Genomic DNA, 18,346 nt, shown 5'->3' with positions numbered 1-18,346 from the left:
TCTCCCAGTGGCCACACACTTTAATTCCACATCCCATTCCCATTCTGACATGTCTATCCACGGCCTCCTCTACTGTAAAGATGAAGCCACACTCAGGTTGGAGGAACAACACCTTATACTCCGTCTGGGTAGCCTCCAACCTGATGGCATGAACATTGACTTCTCTAACTTCTGCTAATGCCCCACCTCCCCCTCGTACCCCATCTGTTATTTATTTTTATACACACATTCTTTCTCTCACTCTCCTTTTTCTCCCTCTGTCCCTGAATATACCCCTTGCCCATCCTCTGGGTTCTTCCCCTGGTCTTTCTTCCCGGACCTCTTGTCCCATGATCCTCTTGTATCCCTTTTGCCAGTCACCTGTCCAGCTCTTGGCTCCATCCCTCCCCCTCCTGTCTTCTCCTATCATTTCGGATCTCCCCCTCCCTCTCCCACTTTCAAATCTCTTACTAGCTCTTCCTTCACTTAGTCCTGATGAAGGGTCTCGGCCTGAAACGTTGACTGTACCTCTTCCTAGAGTTGCTGCCTGGCCTGCTGCGCTCACCAGCAACTTTGATGTGTGTGGCTTCAACCCCAAGCCATTGACTTCAGTGGTGATTACCCAGTTTTCTCACTTTTCACCGAGATGATGTAACTCGGACTAGCTCTTCTGAACCACTCCACCCAGGCGCCATCGTAGATCATCACGTTGTCTTGCCCGCACAGGCTGGCAGCAAGAGCGACGTGGCAGGCAGAGACCCCTGAGCCACAGGTGCCCACCAGCGGTTTGGACAGGTCAACACCACGCTCTTCAAAGAGGTTCCGCAGCTCTTTCTCACTCTTGATCCTTAGAGTCTCTGGGTCCAAGAATTCACTGAAAGGGATATTGACACTGCCTGGGATGTGACCAGGGTCGAAACCTTGAGAAATAGGGCAGAGAGAAAGATTAAAACTTTCCCAAAGCAAACCAAAAATCTTTTCATGCTGGAAATTTTATTTATTTATTTACGGCAGGGGCTCCCACCTTTTTTTTTTAAATGCCATGGACCAAACCATTAAGCAAGTTGGGAGCCCCTGATTTAGAGATATAGCACAGGCCCTTCCAGCCCAACGAGCTCACGCCACCCATGTGATCAATTCACCTGCTAAAACTTACATCTTTGAAATATGGGAGGAAACCAGAGCACCTGGAGGAAAACCACGCAGTCACAGTGAGAACATACCAGCTCCTTACAGACAGTGGCAGGAATTGACCCCAGGGTCAGTGGCGCTTTAGCAATGCACAACTACTATGCCACCCTAAGTACTGGAAGGCCTGGCAGACTGGGTAGCAGAAAGAATGTAACAAGTTCACCATTCCAATTCTACATGACTTTAACCTCAGGATAAATACTTTGTACTTTATTGTCGCCAAACAATTGATACTAGAACGTACAATCATCACAGCGATATTTGATTCTGCACTTCCCGCTCCCTGGATTACAAATAGATAGTAAATATTAAAAATTTAAATTATAAATCATAAATAGAAAATAGAAAAATGGAAAGTAAGGTAGTGCAAAAAAACCAAGAGGCAGGTCCAGATATTTGGAGGGTACGGCCCAGATCCAGGTCAGGATCCGTTCAGCAGTCTTATCACAGTTGGAAAGAAGCTGTTCCCAAATCTGGTCGTACGAGTCTTCAAGCTCCTGAGCCTTCTCCCAGAGGGAAGAGGGACGAAAAGTGTGTTGGCTGGGTGGGTCGTGTTCTTGATTATCTTGGCAGCACTGCTCCGACAGCGTGCGGTGTAAAGTGAGTCCAAGGACGGAAGATTGGTTTGTGTGATCTGTGATCTGTATGATCTGTGAAAATTTTACCCCTCAGCACATATTATAGTCTTCCAAATCTCAATGTCACAGTTTTAAATAAAGATTCTGTGAGCTCAATTTACATTTCTTCAGGGAGTACCTTTGAAAGTGCTGCAGATGCTGGAATTCTGAAATAAAAACTGAAACTCAGGACATGCCCTTTTCTCACTGTTACCATCAGGAAAGAGATACAGAAGCCTGAAGGCACACACTCAGCGATTCAGGAACAGCTTCTTCCCCTCTGCCATCTGATTCCTAAATGGACATTGAATCTATGAGCACTACCTTACCTTTTTTAATATATAGTATATCTGTTTTCGCACTTTAAAAAAAAACTATTCAATATACGTATACTGTAATTGATTCACTTGTTTATTTATTATTATTTTTATTTTATTCATTTTTATTTTTTTTGTCTCTCTGTGCTAGATTATGTATTGCATTGAACTGCTGCTGCTAAGTTAACAAATTTCACGTCACATGCTGGTGATAATAAACCTGATTCTGAACTGTTGTGAATACTCGGCAGATCAGCTGGCATCTGAAGAAATATTTGTGGAGGCCAAGTCATTGGGTATATTTAAAACGGAGGCTGATAGGTTCTTGATTAGTCGGGGCATCATAGATTATGGGGAGAAAGAAAATGGGTTTCAGAGGGATAATAAATCAGCCATGATGGACTGGCGGAGTAGACTCAATGGCCGAGTGGCATTCTGTCTTAGGAAAGAACACAGTTAATATTTCAGGTTCTGCTGGAAGTTATTTTCCTAAAATGTTAACTGTTATACTGTGTCCACAGATGCTGCCTGACCCGCTGAGTTCTTCTGTTTCATTTCAAACACTTTCCAATCCTTTCTGGCCTAGACAATGTGCAGGGCAAACAGTTGAAAGTGACCATTACCCGTTGATAAAATGGGGCGAAAAGGGTGATTAAACTCATTCAGCCCAGGTCCGAGCTATTCTATAGTGGGGAGAAAAACATTGTTTGCTTGTAATTATAAAGAATATTTTGCAGTTCCAGTTGAGAGGAGAACTATGGTCCTTAAGTATAAGATAGTCATTATCATGAACAGGGAATTCTGCTTTTAGTAATGACTACCTCATATTTAATTGGAGAAGTATAAAGTACAAAGAATTGAGGGTCACAGTAGGGTAGTGATTAGCACAACACTATTATAGATCAGGGTGTTCCAGGGTTCAGAGTTCAACTCCAGCACTGTTCTGTAAGGATTCTCTATATATCCTCCCCATGGAATGTGTGGGTTTTCTCTAGTCCTCCAGTTTCCTCACAGAGTCCAAAAGACGTAACAGTTAGTAAGTAAAGTCAAAGTAAAAAAAAAATTATCAAGAGTACATACATGTCACCACATGTAGCCCTGAGATTCTTTTTCTGCAGGCATATTTAGCAAATCTGTAGAACAGTAACTGTAAACAGGATCAATGGATGAAAAACTGTGCAAATACAGATATAAATAAATAGCAATAAATAATGAGCATGAAATAACAAGATAAAAGAGTCCTTAAATGAGTGTAGTTGTTTTGTTCACGAGCCTGATGGTTGAGGGGTAGTTACTGTTCTTGAACCTGGTGGTGTGAGTCCTGAGGCACCTGTACCTTCTACCTGATGGCGGGAGCAAGAAAGCAGCATGGCCTGGGTGGTGGGGATAATGGATGCTGCTTTCCTACGGCAACATTTCATTTAGATGTACTCAGTGGTTGGGAGGGTTTTACCCGTGATGTACTGGGCCGAATCCACTACCTTTTGTAAGATTTTCTGCTCAAAGGCACTGGTGTTCCCCATACCAGCGGTAATGCAGCCAGTCAGCACACTCTCCACCACACATCTGTAGAAGTTTGCAAAGGTTTTTGGTGACATGCCGAACATCCGAAGACTCCCGAGGAAGTAGAGGCGCTGTCGTGCTTACTTTGCAATTATACTTATATGAGAGGTCCAGTCGGTTAACTGGTCATTGTAAATTGTCCTGTGATTAGGTTAGGGTGCATCGGGCCTGTTGGGGTCGCTGTGGCAGTGTGGCTCGAATGGCTGGAAGGACCTCCTTCGCGCTGACCGCTAAATAAATAATACATACAGTAAATAAATTCGGGAGGAACTCTTTCTGCTTAGGGAGCGCCAGCAATGTGGAACTGATTGCCAGAGGGAGTGACAGAGATGAATCACATGGAACCAATTATGGAGAACATTAATAAGCCAGTGGTGTGTGGATGAAGTTAGACGCAGAGTGTTAGGACGTGGTTCCTGTAAAGCAGTAACCAGCACATCTGCAACTCTCACATATTCTGAGCACAATTTCCCTTCTGATACCTCTTCCAATGTTTGAGCGGCAGGCAGAGAGTCCCACGACCTGGGCTTCAGCTAGTTACCCCAGTCTAATAATAAGGTATCAGCCTCTTCTGAGCCAAATTACTTGCCATACATGCTGACTCACAACGTTTACCTAACTAACAATCCAGTCGGCTGAGAACGAGGATACAACTGCCCCCCGGGCTGTATTATTCTTGAACTAACTGGAGTGTTGTGCGCAGTTCTTGACATGTACCTGCAGGGAAGGTATCAATATGATTGAAAGAGTACAGAGAAGTTTTACTAGGACGTTGCTAGGACTTGAGTTATGGGGAAAGCTTGGAATAGGTTAGAACTAGTGCAGAAGAATGAGGGGAGGGAAATAAAATGATGAGGGGTATGGACGGGATAAATGCAAGCAGGCTTTTTTCCTACTGAAGTTGGCTGAGAGTAGAACCAGAGGTGATACACTAAGGGTGAAATGTGAGGTATTGTACTTAAGGGGGAAACTCAAGAGTGTGGAACGAGCTGCCAGTAGAAGTGGTTGATGTCAGCTTGAATGCAACATTTAAGAGAAGGTTGGACAACTACATGGCTACGATCCAGGTGCAAGTCAATGGGACTTGGCAGAATCTAAATGGGCCGAAGGTCCCCTTTCTGTGCTGTAGTGCTCTATAATTCTATGACTTTAAATATTCCTCTAAACAGGTAACATAATTCTCTCTGGGCAATGGTGAGGAAATCAAACGGAAGAAGGGTACCAAAGAGCAAATGGGCCGCAGTAATTAACAAAGGTCAACAGAAGAAAGAGACTTAGAGACGCTGAAAAAGTAGTGGATACAGCCCAGTCCATCACAGGACGCACCCCCCCCCCCCTCCGCCGTCACTGAATGAATAGATGGGAATAAACAGATAGTCCTGCTTTTTGTATTTGTGCAATTTATTATCTTTTGCACACTGCTTGTTTGTCCACCTTTGTGTGTAGTTTTTCCATCGACTCTACTGTGTTTCTTTGTATCTACAGTAAGCACTTGCAAGAAAATGAATCTCAGGGTAGCAGATAGTGACATAAACGTACCTTGATAATAAAGTTACTTCACTTTTACACTGGGCTCAATCCCATTCACTTCACACCTGCGAGTACAAAATGTCAGGTCGTGGTCACTGAACGACAGTCAGGAAATGGGACCCTGGTTCTGTTTCCTCGTGCAGACTTGTAGTTCCCCAACCCTTTTCACTTGATAATCCATGCATAGTGGAGAGAGAGTATTTACATTGATTAGAGGCCATGCACAGCTCAATGGGATCTCCATATTGCTGAGTTTCTGTTCCAGAGACCCAAATTGTGATACTTTTTCAGAAGAAAGAAAGCAAACAAATAAAGCCCAGTTATTCTGACCCTCCCAAGTTCAAGTTCATCATTCAACCATACACATGTATTCCACCAAGCGAGATGCTCCTCCAGACCAAGGTGCACAACACAGTACATATAACTCACGTGCATAAAGTAATGTTACCACAAATAAATTAACCAATAATAAGGTGCATACACAATACAAATTTAAAAGTAAACAGTATAACACTACTGGCGCTTCATACGTAATGAGACCTGAGTGGTGGCAGGGAGTTCAGTAATTGTGTGGCCTGGGGGAAAAAGCTATTTCCTATCCTAACAGTTCTTGCCCTAATGCTACGATACCTCCTGCCTGATGGTAGAGGGTCAGAGAAATTGTCAGATGGATGGGAGGCATCACTGACAATGCAGTGCTCCTGATAAATATCTACTGGCTGTCGTCAGTACAGGAGAATCCCAGTTCCTGGTAATACCCACAAAGTGCTGGCGGAACTCAGCAGATCAGATAGCATCTATAGAAATGAATAAACAGTCCGGTTTAAGATGAAGCTCAGCGACCACTTATCAGCAGCAAACAAAACAAAGGGAACTACTAAATAGTTTATCTATAACACTCTTTTTGGTAAGCAATCACCACAAACAATAGCCTGTAACTTCCCTTTGGACTTGGTGGTGATTCAATGCGGCAGAACCCAGGTGAGGCGACAGAGGAGAGGGTACAGGCCTGTCGACAAGAGTGAGAAACGACCTCAGGATTGAATGATTTAAGTGCCAGGACAAATCGAGTCAGCAGGATCCCGGCCCCAAAGGTTATCAAAGCAGTAGAACTGGACGTTCGGACGATGATTTAAGCAGGCCAGATTGAGAAGGTCAGGGTGACGGGGCTGGAGTGAGGGATGGGCCAGTTCAGCTCGCTGCTCCATGACGTTTACTCTGCTCTGCACTGAGCTGAGGCTGTGGCTCTGTGTCTGTCGACAGACTTTCTATCGTGAACTTCAGTTCTGAATGTGATTTGCTTGCCTTTCTTGTTTGCACGGTTCGTTTTTTTTTCTGCACAGTCTTTTTTTTAAAATGGGTCCTTTCGGTTTCTTTGTTTTGTGGCTGCCTGTAAGGAGGCAAATCTCAAGTTTGTATACGTACTTTGATGATAAATGTACTTTGAACTTTGACATTTTGAGCCCAGAGCCTTCTCCAGGAACCAGCCCGAAATGTGGACTGTTTATTCATATCCATAGATGCTGCCTGACCTGCTGAGTTCCTCCAGCATTTTGTGTGTGTTGCTCTGGATTTCCAGCGTCTGCAGGATCTCTTGTGCCCTGGCTTATACATTCCAGGGTAACACATTAGACATAAGAAGCAGTAAAATCCTTCAGGGCAAACATACTCCAGTGGAATCTTCAATGACCATTCGTCACTGGTTGGAGATAAATAATACAGAAGAGAGTTCACAACATTCTAAGTTATTCAGATGGTCGACCTTTAATCTTTTGCAAAGATGCTTCTTGCACTAAATAAACATGGATGTTAATCATGTCAGGATTTTATCACAAATCAATTCACCGACCTTGCTCTGCTCCTGTGAACATGATAACTTGGGAGCAAGCCACCTCAGATAGTCATAGTCATACTTTATTGATGCCGGGGGGGATTTTGCAGAAGGTTTGGGGGGGGGGGCCGGAAGGAGTGGGGGAGAGGGGAGAAGCTTTATTTGTCACATGTACGTAGAGATATACAGTTAATGTATTGTTTGTGTCCAATTAAATCAGCGAGGATTGTGCTGGGCAGCCACACCACCCGCGCCAACATAGCATGCCCACAACTCACTAATCCTAACCCATACGTCTTTGGAGGAAAGCAGAGCATGGGCAGAATGTACAAACTCCTTACAGGCAATGGCGGGAATCAAACCCTGATCAGTGAGCACTGTCCTTAATAATGGCCGTCGCCCTTCTGAGGCACAGTTCCTTGAAGATGTCTTGGATACTACGGAGACTAGTACCCAAGATGGAACTGACTGATTTTAAAACTTCCTATAGCTTCTTTCCATTCTGTGCAGTACCCCACCCCCGGCCCATACCAGAATGTGATACAGCCCGTCAGAATGTTCTCCACGGTATATTTGCATGTCTTAGGTGACAAACCAAATCTCCTCAAGCTCCTAATGAAATATAGCCGCTGTCTTGCCTTCTCCATAGCTGCATCGAAATGTTGGGACCAGGTTAGACCCTCAGAGATGCTGACACCCAGGAACCTGAAGTTGCTCACTCTTTCCAGTTCTGAACCCTCTCTGTGTGCTCCCTCATCTTACCCTTTCTGAAGTCCACAGTCAGTTCTTTGGTCTTACCGATGTTGATTGCAACTTCTTCCCGCCATCCAGTGACTTAAATATCCCTTCCGGGTGAAAGAACAAATCAATTGTATTACATTCAGTACTCACAACGTCGTTTCCTTGACACTGGAGAAACCAAACTCAGATGGAGGGACCCCTTTGCAGAGTAGCTGTAATCAGTCCACTGGAGTGACCCTGAATGTCCAGATCCTCGTCACTTTAATTCTCCTTCCAGTCCCAATCCAATCTCTGATCTTCTACGTTGTTACAAATGTAAACTTGAGGGATATAACTTCATCAACTCAGCCCACCTTCCCGCCGCCTTCATAGCGATAGAGTTCCTCTTGCCCTTACCTACCACCCCATGATCTCCATGTCCAACACATCATCCTCTGCAACTCCCGCCATCTCCAAAAGGATCCTACACATCTTTACTTACCATCCCTCCCTCCACTTTCCACAGGGATTGCTCCCTCCGCGATTTCTTTGTCCATTCGTCCCTCCCCACTAATCTCCTTCACGGCACTTACCCCTACAAGTGTTACATCTGCCCACTCAACTCCTCCCTCACCTCCACTTATGGGCCCCCAAACTCTCCTTCCAGGTGAGGCAACACTTCACCCGTGAACCTGCCGGGGTCGTCTATTGTGTCCGGTGCTCCCGATGCGGCCTCTTCTACACTGGTGAGGCCTGTCGTAAATTGGGGTACCACACCGTCGAGCACCTCCGCTTAATCTGCTGAAAGCGGAACGTCCCAGTGGCCAAGTGTTTTAATTCCTGTTCCGACATGTCAGTCAATGGCCTCCTCCTGTGTCAAGATGAGGCCACTCTCAGAGTGGAGGAGCGACACCTCATATTCTGTCTGAGTAGCCTCCAACCTGGTGGCATGAATATTGATTTCTCCTTCCAGTAAATGTTTTTCCGTTCCCTCGCACCCGACCCCCACCTCTGCCTCTATTCCCCACGCTGGTCTTTCAGCTCTTATCACCAACTTATCACTTCCCCCTGGTCCCCTCCACTTTCCCAGTCTCCTGTGGTCCACTCTCCCCTCCTATCAGGTATCTTTTCCTCCAGCCCTTTACCTTTCCCACCCACCTGGCTTCACCTTTCTCCTTGTAGCCCGTCCTCCTTCCAACTTTTTATTCTGGCGTCTTCCCTCTTCCTTTTCAGTCCTGACGAAGGGTCTCGGCCCAAAACATCCACTGTGTATTAATTTTCATAGACGCTGCCTGACCCACCAAGTTCCTCCAGCATTTTGTGTGTGTAACTTCATCAATTGTTTGGGCAAATTAGTCTACTGGACTCAATACTAATTCTTCCCTTCTCGTGTCCTCAGCTGCCTTCTTTGGGTTCCCCTTCTCCTTCCCTTTCTTCCATGGACCACTGTCCTCTCCTATTAGGTTTCTTCTTCAGCCCTTTCCCTGTTCCACCGGTCCCCTCCCTCACCTGCCAGTTTGTACTCTTTCCTCTTCCCCCTCCCCCTTTTTATTCTGGCTTCATCAGCCTGAGACAGTGGTGTCAAGAAAAACAACCTCTCACTTTGTCGCAAAAACAAAGGAGCTGGTTGTGGACTACAGGAGGAATGGAGACAGGCTAGCCCCTATTGACATCAATGGATCTGGGGTTGAGAGGGTGAACAGCTTTAAGTTCCGCTGCATAAACATCACTGAGGATCTCATGTGGTCTGTACATACTGGCTGTGTGGTGCAAAAGGCACAACAACACTGCTTTCACCTCAGACGGTTGAAAAAGTTTATGGACCCCCAAATCCTAAGGACATAGAAACATAGAAAATAGGTGCAGGAGTAGGCCATTCGGCCCTTTGAGCCTGCACCACCATTTATTATGATCATGGCTGATCATCCAACTCAGAACCCTGCACCAGCCTTCCCTCCATACCCCCTGATCCCTTTAGCCACAAGGGCCATATCTAACTCCCTCTTAAATATAGCCAATGAACTGGCCTCAACTGTTTCCTGTGGCAGAGAATTCCACAGATTCACCACTCTCTGTGTGAAGAAGTTTTTCCTAATCTCAGTCCTAAAAGGCTTCTCCTTTATCCTCGAACTGTGACCCCTCGTTCTGGACCTTCTACAGGGGCACAATTGAGAGCATCCTGACTGGCTGCATCACTGCCTGGTATGGGAACTGTACTTCCCTCAATCGCAGGACACTGCAGAGAGTGGTGTGGACAGCCCAGTGCATCTGTAGTTGTGAACTTCCCACTATTCACGACATTTACAAAGACAGGTGTGTAAAACGGGCCCAAAGGATCATCGGGGACCTGAGTCACCCCAACCACAAACTGTTCCAGCTGCTACCATCCGGGAAACGGTACCGCAGCATAAAAGCCAGGACCAACAGGCTCCAGGACAGCTCCTTCCACCAGGCCATCAGACTGATTAATTCCTGTTGTACATACTATTTATTACAAATTACTATAAATTGCACATTGCACATTTAGACAGAGACGTAACGTTAAGATGTTTATTCCTCATGTATGTGAAGGATGTAAGTAATAAAGTCAATTCAATTCTTCCTTTCCAGTCCTGATAAAGTGTCTTGGTCCAAAACGTCAACTGTTTATTTCCCATCCCATAGATGCTGCTTGACCCGCTGAGTTCCTCCAGCATTCTGTGCATGTTATTCCCTACTGAATTCTACAGCTTCAGCTAATTCACTCCCTTGATCGTATCAGAATCCCCCAGTCTTGCTACAAGTCCGACTGTGATATTGGTGCAGTTTTTCTCTCTCCAGCGTCTCAGCTGCTGGGTATTTCATACAGCTTTGACCAGCATTTTGCAGTTTTAACATGCCCTTCATTTGCTCTCTCTCTAACTGCTTCATTAACTTATTAAACAGATGCTTTCACAACAGCAACCCTGCTCCTGTCTATCAAAGATATAGAGTCATAGAGAAAAACAGGCTCTTCGGCCCATCTAATCCATGCTGAAAACATTTAAACCGCCTGCTCCCGTCTGCCTGCACCAGGACCATATCCCTCCATACCCCTACCATCCATGTACCTATCTGTTGAAATTGACCTTGCATGCATCATTTGTGCTGGCAGCTCATTCCACACTCTTACGTCCCTCTGAGTGAAGAAGTTTCCCCTCATACTACCCTTAAACTTCTCAGCTTTCACCCTGAACCCATGACCTCAGCCTGCAGTCCCACCCTACCTCAGTGGAAAAACCCTATCTAAACCCCTTATAATTTTGTATCCCTCAGAGGAATCTTGAGGTGCACATTCCTCAAAGTTACAGCACAAGCTGATAGGGTGGTTAAGAAAGCTTATGATGTGTTTCCACAAGAGGACACAGGTTTAAGGTGCTGGGGCGTAGATACAGAGGAGATGTCATTAAGTTTTTTACTCAGTGTGTGGAATGGGCTGCTGGCAACAGTGGTGGAAACGGAGACGATAGGGTATTTTAAGAGACTTTTGGATAGGTGCGTGGAATTTAGAAAAATAGAGGGCTATGGGGAAGTCTAGTAATTTCTAAGGTAGGGACATGTTCGGCACAACTTTATGGGCTGAAGGGCCTATATTGTGCTGTAGGTTTTCTATGTTTCTATGTGTTTGGCCCTTTGCTAGTCGGTGGACTGACCTCAAGAGCCACAAGGTAATGTTGCCCCCCTAAAAAACTCTGGTTAGACTATACTTGGGAGTATTGCATTCCACTCTGGTCACTGAAGATGTGGAAGCCAGAGAGAGTGCAGAGGAGATTTACCAGGATGCTGCCTGGATTAGGAAGTAAATCTTATGAGGACAGGTTGAGTGAGCTAGGGCTTTTATCTTTGGAGGGAAGGAGGATGAGAGGTGACTTGATAGACGTGTACAACATGATAAGAGGCATATAGAGCGGACAGCCAGAGACTTTTTTTCAAGAAGGATTAAGATTGATTTTAGAATAAATCAAAGGGTCGTCACAACATTGTGGGCCGAAGAGTCTGTACTGTTCTATGTTTTATATAAACGGTGCAAGGCGAAACATAGCAGAGAGAGAATGATTTGGAAGAAAAACCTGGTCTGGGCTCAGGTTGGGTGCCTTGGAACCTGCCCGAGGGTCTGGCATCCACCAACTGGAACTCCTTGCTGTCAATGTTGTCCAGGACCTGCTCGAAACTCTTGACACAGGCTCGGGGCTGCGGCTGGAACTGGGTGGGAGGCAGCTGCTGAATCTCGGCGGTGACCGGCAGACCCTGGCGGCACCAAAGCTCCAACCCCCCGTCCAGCACCGACACCCGGCTGTGCCCGAAAGCCCGGAACATCCACCAGACGCGCGGCGAGCAGAACATCCCCCAGTCGCTGGCGTCGTAGACCACGACGTGCGTGGCGTTGCCGATGCCCAGGGCACCCACGTACCGGCCGAAATGCTCGGCCGGCGGCATCATGTGGTCGTGGGGCGACGAGGTGTCGCTGCACTCGTCAAGGTCGAAGAAAGCGGCCCCCGAGATATGCCGTTCCTCGAACTCCTTCCTGCCGTTGCGCGGCACCGTGGGCAGGTACCAGGAGCAATCCAGCACCCGCAGCGTGCCTGCCTTGGCCGTGCGGATAGCCTCAGCCAGCCAGGCTGAAGACACGACACTGCGCACCAACGCCATGGCTCCCTCTCCTCCCTCCCTGCGTTGGAGCGGAACCGCACTTCACCCGGCAGGAAACTGACCTTCCACCCCCTACCGAGTTCCCATTTAAGCGCACTTTGCTTCTTCGTTCAGCTAAACAGATCTTGCGCCGCGCTGTCCCTTGGGACTGGACTGTAAAAATTTATAAAACAAAAAAATCTTAAATAAGGAGATTCTACAGAAGATCCAGAGCAACACATACAAAATGCTGGAGGAACTCGCACCTCTGGAAATGAATAAGCAGTCGCCGTTTCAGGCCAAGACCCTTGTTCAGGACTGGAAAGGAATGGGGAAGACCCCAGAATGAAAAAGTGAGGGGAAGGGAAGGAGAATAGCTAGAAGGTGATAGGTGAAGCCAGGCGGGTGGGAAAGGTAAAGGGATGGAGAGGAGAGGAAGGAATCTAATAGGAGAGAGAGAGACGAAGAAGGGGGGACACCAGGGGGAGGTGATAGGCAGGTGAGGAGAAGAGGTAAGAGGAAGGAAGAGCAAAAGGGAGAAATTGATGTTTATGCCATCAGCTTGAGGGCAACCTAGACAGAATATGACCTGTTGCTCCTCCACAGTGAGAATGGTCTCATTGTTGCAAAAGAGGAGACCATGGCTCAACATGTCCAAACAGGAATGGGGATAGGTTTCAGAATGGTTGGCCACTGGGAAATTTTGCTTTTGGCGGATGGAGCTGAGGTGATTGACATAGTGGTTCCTCCAGTCTATGTTGGGTCTCACCACTGTAGATGAGACCACAACGGGAGCGCCATATACCTATTCATGCTTTCTCCCTCTCAACATCAAGATTATTGTCATAGGAACAAGTATGGTGAAATTCTGTATCATTGCAATGAAAGACTTGCATGCAGCAGCATCAAGCAGAGAACTTCAGTCAGAACGCACAGTAGCTATACATAAATTATACATTGATGAAAAAAGTACAAATAAGACATTAGTGCAAATGAGAAAAAAAACAATCAGAGAAAGTCCACAGTAGTGCAAGAGTGGTCTGGAGTGTTCCGTTACTGAGGTAGGGGTAGGTTTTGCAGGTCAGTTCAAGAACCTGATGGTTATAGGAAAATAGTTGTTCCAGAACATGGTGCTATGGGATTTGAGTCTTTCGTACTTAATGCACAGAAAATAGCAGTGAGAAGAGGGCATGACCTGGATGGTCGGGGAATTACACTCTGATAGATGCTACTTTCTTGTAGCAGTGCCTTATGGAGAAACAGTAAGTGTGGGAACAGCAGGGCATTGTTCCCTCAGTCTCTGACATAGGGAGAAAGCAGCAGGAGGGGGGAAAGATTAATGTTTCAGCAGTGAGGAAGGAGAGGGTGGTCTGTATATTACAGGACTACATGGTCATCCTCCTCCACTAGGGCATGTTCATACTGTATTTTTTATTTTTTTTAAGAGTCTGCTCTCTTGTCTGTCTCCTATGCAACAAAATCAATGAATGAATGAATTAATTAATTCAGAGATGGTGCGGGATAGGCCTCAATGTACCCCTAACCTAATCACAGAATAATTGACAATGACTCATTAAATTACTTGGTATGTCTTTAGATTGTGGGAGGAAACCGGAGAAAACTCACGCTTTGTGCAATGAGGACGTCAGAATTCAGACTTGTCAGTTGACCATTTCAAATGATTTTGGTCTCAAGTGAGGTTTATTAATATGCTCTGTATCAAAGTACAGACATGAGCCAAAGGCCCGTGTTTCTAATGTAACCCTCCGGTTTGGCCAGCATGTGTTTGTCTAGGGTGGGACAGCCTCTGGCCCAGCCAAACTGAGCAATCTCATTTGTGTGGATGCTGCGTGGTGTTGCCCGGTTCCAAATCCACACTGCAAAATATCACACAGTACACCATATGCAATTAAACGATTGAATTTTATAAATCTTAATCTGACCATCGAAAATAATCTATAGTCTGACTAGTCTTAATCTGACTACAAAGAAAATAAAAAGGAAAAGGGCCCGTTTTAATGAAACAGTCTAACGTGCACGTTGGAGCTCGCGGATTCGTCCATTTGTTCCCCATTGACCACCTCCGAGTGTCACTGACTGTCGGACCCTCGCTCCGAGTCCACTCTGTCCGCCAGTCTACCAACTCTCTCCACTCGCGTCTTCTCTCTTCATCTCTCGCCGACAAAAGCCCGCAAAATCCCTGCTCCCAGACCCACAAGAAAGAACAACATGCCTCTCATTGGATAGCACACATTCCAACGCCCCCGTTAAGTCATAACCTAAATATTGCTGCTACAGAGAAACCATTACCTTAGCAGTGAAATATTACAGAGAGGCCATTACACTACTATAAGACTCTATATCAACACATTAAACAGAGGACAGTATTTCTATTGGTGCCCTGATTAACCCGCTTTCCTCTGAACTAAAACACTTGCTTAGTGTCCATACTTGTGAAGCAACTGATCTGTTAACTATTGTTTATTGATATTTACCTGATGTATAATAATGATGCCCAATTTCCATAACTGAATAAAATCAATGCAAAGCTTCAGATGAAGCAAGTATAATATTTTAATCAATTAATTATGCCTTATCATGAAACAAACGTATGATCTACAGTAATTATGCATTAGGAGTCAGATGGAGAAGTACATCTACTCAGATGCCACAGAATGACCATCTGCTAGAATTCTGTGGAGTTTTTACAAACCTAGGGAGGCAACTCAAGTTCCCAGAGAACATCGCAGCCATTCCACTCCACCCGGACGTGGTGTTAATATCGGAGTCTACAAAGCAAGTGGTCCTGCTGGAACTTACTGTCCCTGGGAAGACCGGATTGAAGAGGCCAACGAGCGCAAGAGGGCTAGACAGACAGATCTTGTTGCAGAATGCTGGAGCAATGGCTGGAGAGCTCGCTGTCAGCCAGTCCAGTTTGGGTGCCGGGGCTTTGCCGGTCATTTATTACAGCAGACTCTAAAACTCCTTGGAGTTAAAGGACTGCAGTGCAGAACAGCCACCAAGAACATTCTGGAGGCTGCTGAAAAGGCCTCGCGGTGGCTGTGGATCCAGAGGGGGGGGATCCGTGGATTAGTGCGCCACTTGGACACAAGTCCGGGGCTGATCACCCCCGGCTGGGTCGCCCGGTCGAGGTTGTCTGATGATTAAAGACCCGAAACACCCAATGACCCCGGGTTCATCACTGAAGACGTGTCCAAGTAGCACCTGAAGGTGTATTCTACAACAAGAAGGACAATTCACGTCACTATTTGAGTATCGTTATTCTGTGACAAATTTTTTCTTCATGTTACCTGTTGTGGCCTGGTTGCCAATGCAATCCACTCTACATGAGAGGTTATGTATTCATATTCCATTCTAGTGGTCTGAACACAAAAATCTTGGCTCCCCACTTCAATGCAGTACTGAGGACCAGTTGGTTGTATCTTTGGTGAAACATTTACCCAAATACCGCCCAATCCCTTGGATAAATAAGCAAGCACGTGCCACCTTGACAAACGAGCAGAAACATTCTTCCTGGTGTCCAGAGCAACACTTTTTCCTGAATCAAGCTTATAAACCAGTTACCAGAATCAATATTACATTGACACTTATGTGAACTTGCTGTGTACATGTGTGCAGGTTTACTATTACCGATTTTTTTAATATATAAGCATCTTTTAGTCTCGTGAGACTATGGATTTGCACCTTGGAAGGTTTCCAGGGCGCAGGCGCGGGCAAGGTTGTATGGAAGACCAGCAGTTGCCCATGCTGCAAGTCTCCCCTCTCCACACCACCGATGTTATTCAAGGAAAGGGCAGTAGGACCCATACAGCTTGGCACCAGTGTCGTCGCAGAGCAATGTGTGGTTAAGTGCCTTGCTCAAGGACACATGCGCTGCCTCAGCCAAGGCTTGAACTAGCATCCTTCAAATCACTAGATGAATGCCTTAACCACTTGGCCACGAGCCAGCACTGATTACACTATAAATTACCTCTTTCTCAGGGTACTTTGAGACATTCTGGTGTCATGAAATATACAATAGAAATGCTAATTGCTTTTCCTTTTACACACATCTGCCACTAGATGGAATTTCAAGATCTCCAGAAATTGCAAATCACCATACAGTTTGAAAGCATTAACTTTGGTAGGGAGATACAAAAGTTCAAGTTTAAGTTTATTTATCAATCAACCATACGTAAGTGTCCATGAATACCAACCAAACAGAACAGTGTTACTCCTGGGCCAAAGTGCAAAGTACAGTACCAACAGTCATACGTAGCACAAGGCATAGACAAATAGAAGGTAAACATAGTCACATTTAAAAAAATTATATATGTAACCCAAGTCGCTGAGTGACGTACTGTAAATTGTGGGTGCATGGTTGTCGTTGGCAAGGACAAGCAGTTCTTAGCAGTCCACAGCTGAACGTAGACACCATGCATGCAATCCAGCTTGACATTCCACTGATCAAACACTGGAGGGCAGCACTAACAGGAGGTGCCAGGCTCTGACCCAACATTGACACCACCGCAGGCGTCTCCCGGACTGCTGCAACAGGCAAGCCCGCAGCTTAAGGCCTAGACCTCGCTAGAACCGAGGTTACACAGCTTCCTCATCATCTGCCTCATTAATGAACAAGGGAAACAGACTTGCAACATTTTACATTATCAACGTCCAACAGGGTCTTGTGAGAAACATCCAAGACAATCACTTGCTGTTAGGCTGCCCACCGACTCAGATATCTTCCTGTAGCAAGCAGTAACATGGTCAGCACCAAGTCCAGCTCCTCTGCCATTGAGCAGCTCACTGATGGGGTAGACCCTGCAGTACCTGAAGTTATTAATGCCCAGCATTGTCCTGCAATTGTAAAAAAGACAAAAACAATTTTGGTTGGGCTGTAAGAGGCCGCTGCATCTGAGCATGCCACCATCTTACTGAAAGATCTTCAAATATTTTGTTATGTTTAATTTCAATTCTTCTTAACAATATGACCATAAGACATAGGAGCAGAACTTGGCCATTCAGCCCATCAAGTCTTCTCCATCATTTATCATAGCTGATTTATTTTCCCTGCCTTCTTGCCATAACCTTTGAGACTCTTACTAAACAAGATCCTACCAACCTCCATTTTAAACATACACAATGACTTGGCTGTCTGTCACAATGAATTCCACAGATTCACCATCCTCTGGCTAAAGAAATTCCTCCTTCAACAAGGAGACTGACACTGTTCACTCTAGGGGAGGAGAGGAGAAGATGGCGGCGCGACACAGCATGCACAACCGCTCTGAAATGATATCGTATTTGTTAAGTACGCAATCCTGATTTGATGGAGACAGACGTGAGAAGCACGGAGGAACATCTGGAGAAACTTCTGAAATGCCTGCTTCGCTGCCACTGTGCAATCGAGAATCTCCAGAGGGGAAGGCCCCAAATCCTCGGCCTTGCCTATTGCCGGGGCCAGGGTCAAAGCGCTCGGCAGAGATGGTGCTTGGTGTCGGAGGGCTGGTTGGAGGCTCAAAGTTTTCGGATGGACTCAGAGTCGGACTGTGGTCGGATGCTTCCAGGATGCTGCATCGGCAAGTTGGCGGCGCTGGAAGCTCATGGCAGGGAGAGTTTCGCCCTTCAACTGTCTGCGTGAGGTGATGGGGCTTTCAAGAGACTTTGAGATTTTTTTTACTGTGCCCATGGTCTGTTCTTTATCAAATTATGGTATTGCTTTGCACCGTTGTAACTATATGTTATAATTACATGGTTTTTGTCAGTTTTTTTAGTCTTGGTTTGTTTTGTGTTTCTGTGATATCATTCTGCAGGAACATTGTATCATTTCTTAATGCATGCATTACTAAATGACAATAAAAGAGGACTGCGTGTCCTCATAATCTAATCTAAAAGTGGTCTTACCCAGCACCCTGTGCAATCAGCCCTCAAGATTTTCTAATTCTCTCAAA

General features: G+C 45.8%; 1 protein-coding gene across 1 annotated transcript; it reads right to left on the bottom strand.

Annotated features, from left to right (window-relative positions):
- Window positions 1-526: 526 nt before the first annotated feature.
- On the bottom strand, window positions 527-12,477 carry mpst (mercaptopyruvate sulfurtransferase). Its single transcript, XM_063062884.1, has 2 exons — window positions 11,837-12,477; window positions 527-899 (listed from the first exon to the last, which is right to left on the bottom strand). Exons 1-2 carry the CDS (start codon window positions 12,414-12,416, stop codon window positions 598-600), a joined length of 882 nt encoding a protein of 293 aa, XP_062918954.1. The 5' UTR covers window positions 12,417-12,477; the 3' UTR covers window positions 527-597.
- Between the last annotated feature and the right edge of the window lie 5,869 nt (window positions 12,478-18,346).

This window comes from Mobula hypostoma, chromosome 11 (assembly GCF_963921235.1).
Source record: "Mobula hypostoma chromosome 11, sMobHyp1.1, whole genome shotgun sequence".
NCBI lineage: Eukaryota > Metazoa > Chordata > Chondrichthyes > Myliobatiformes > Myliobatidae > Mobula > Mobula hypostoma.
Note: the sequence above shows the minus strand (reverse complement) of the source record. Positions and strands in the feature narration are given on the sequence as shown.

Excerpts from the sequence above, each read along its gene's own strand:
- mpst (XM_063062884.1), bottom strand. The coding sequence starts at position 12,416 with ATGGCGTTGGTGCGCAGTGTCGTGTCTTCAGCCTGGCTGGCTGAGGCT. Across the intron at positions 900-11,836 it reads CCAACCTGAGCCCAGACCAG|GTTTCGACCCTGGTCACATC; the intron begins GTTTTTCTTCCA and ends CTATTTCTCAAG.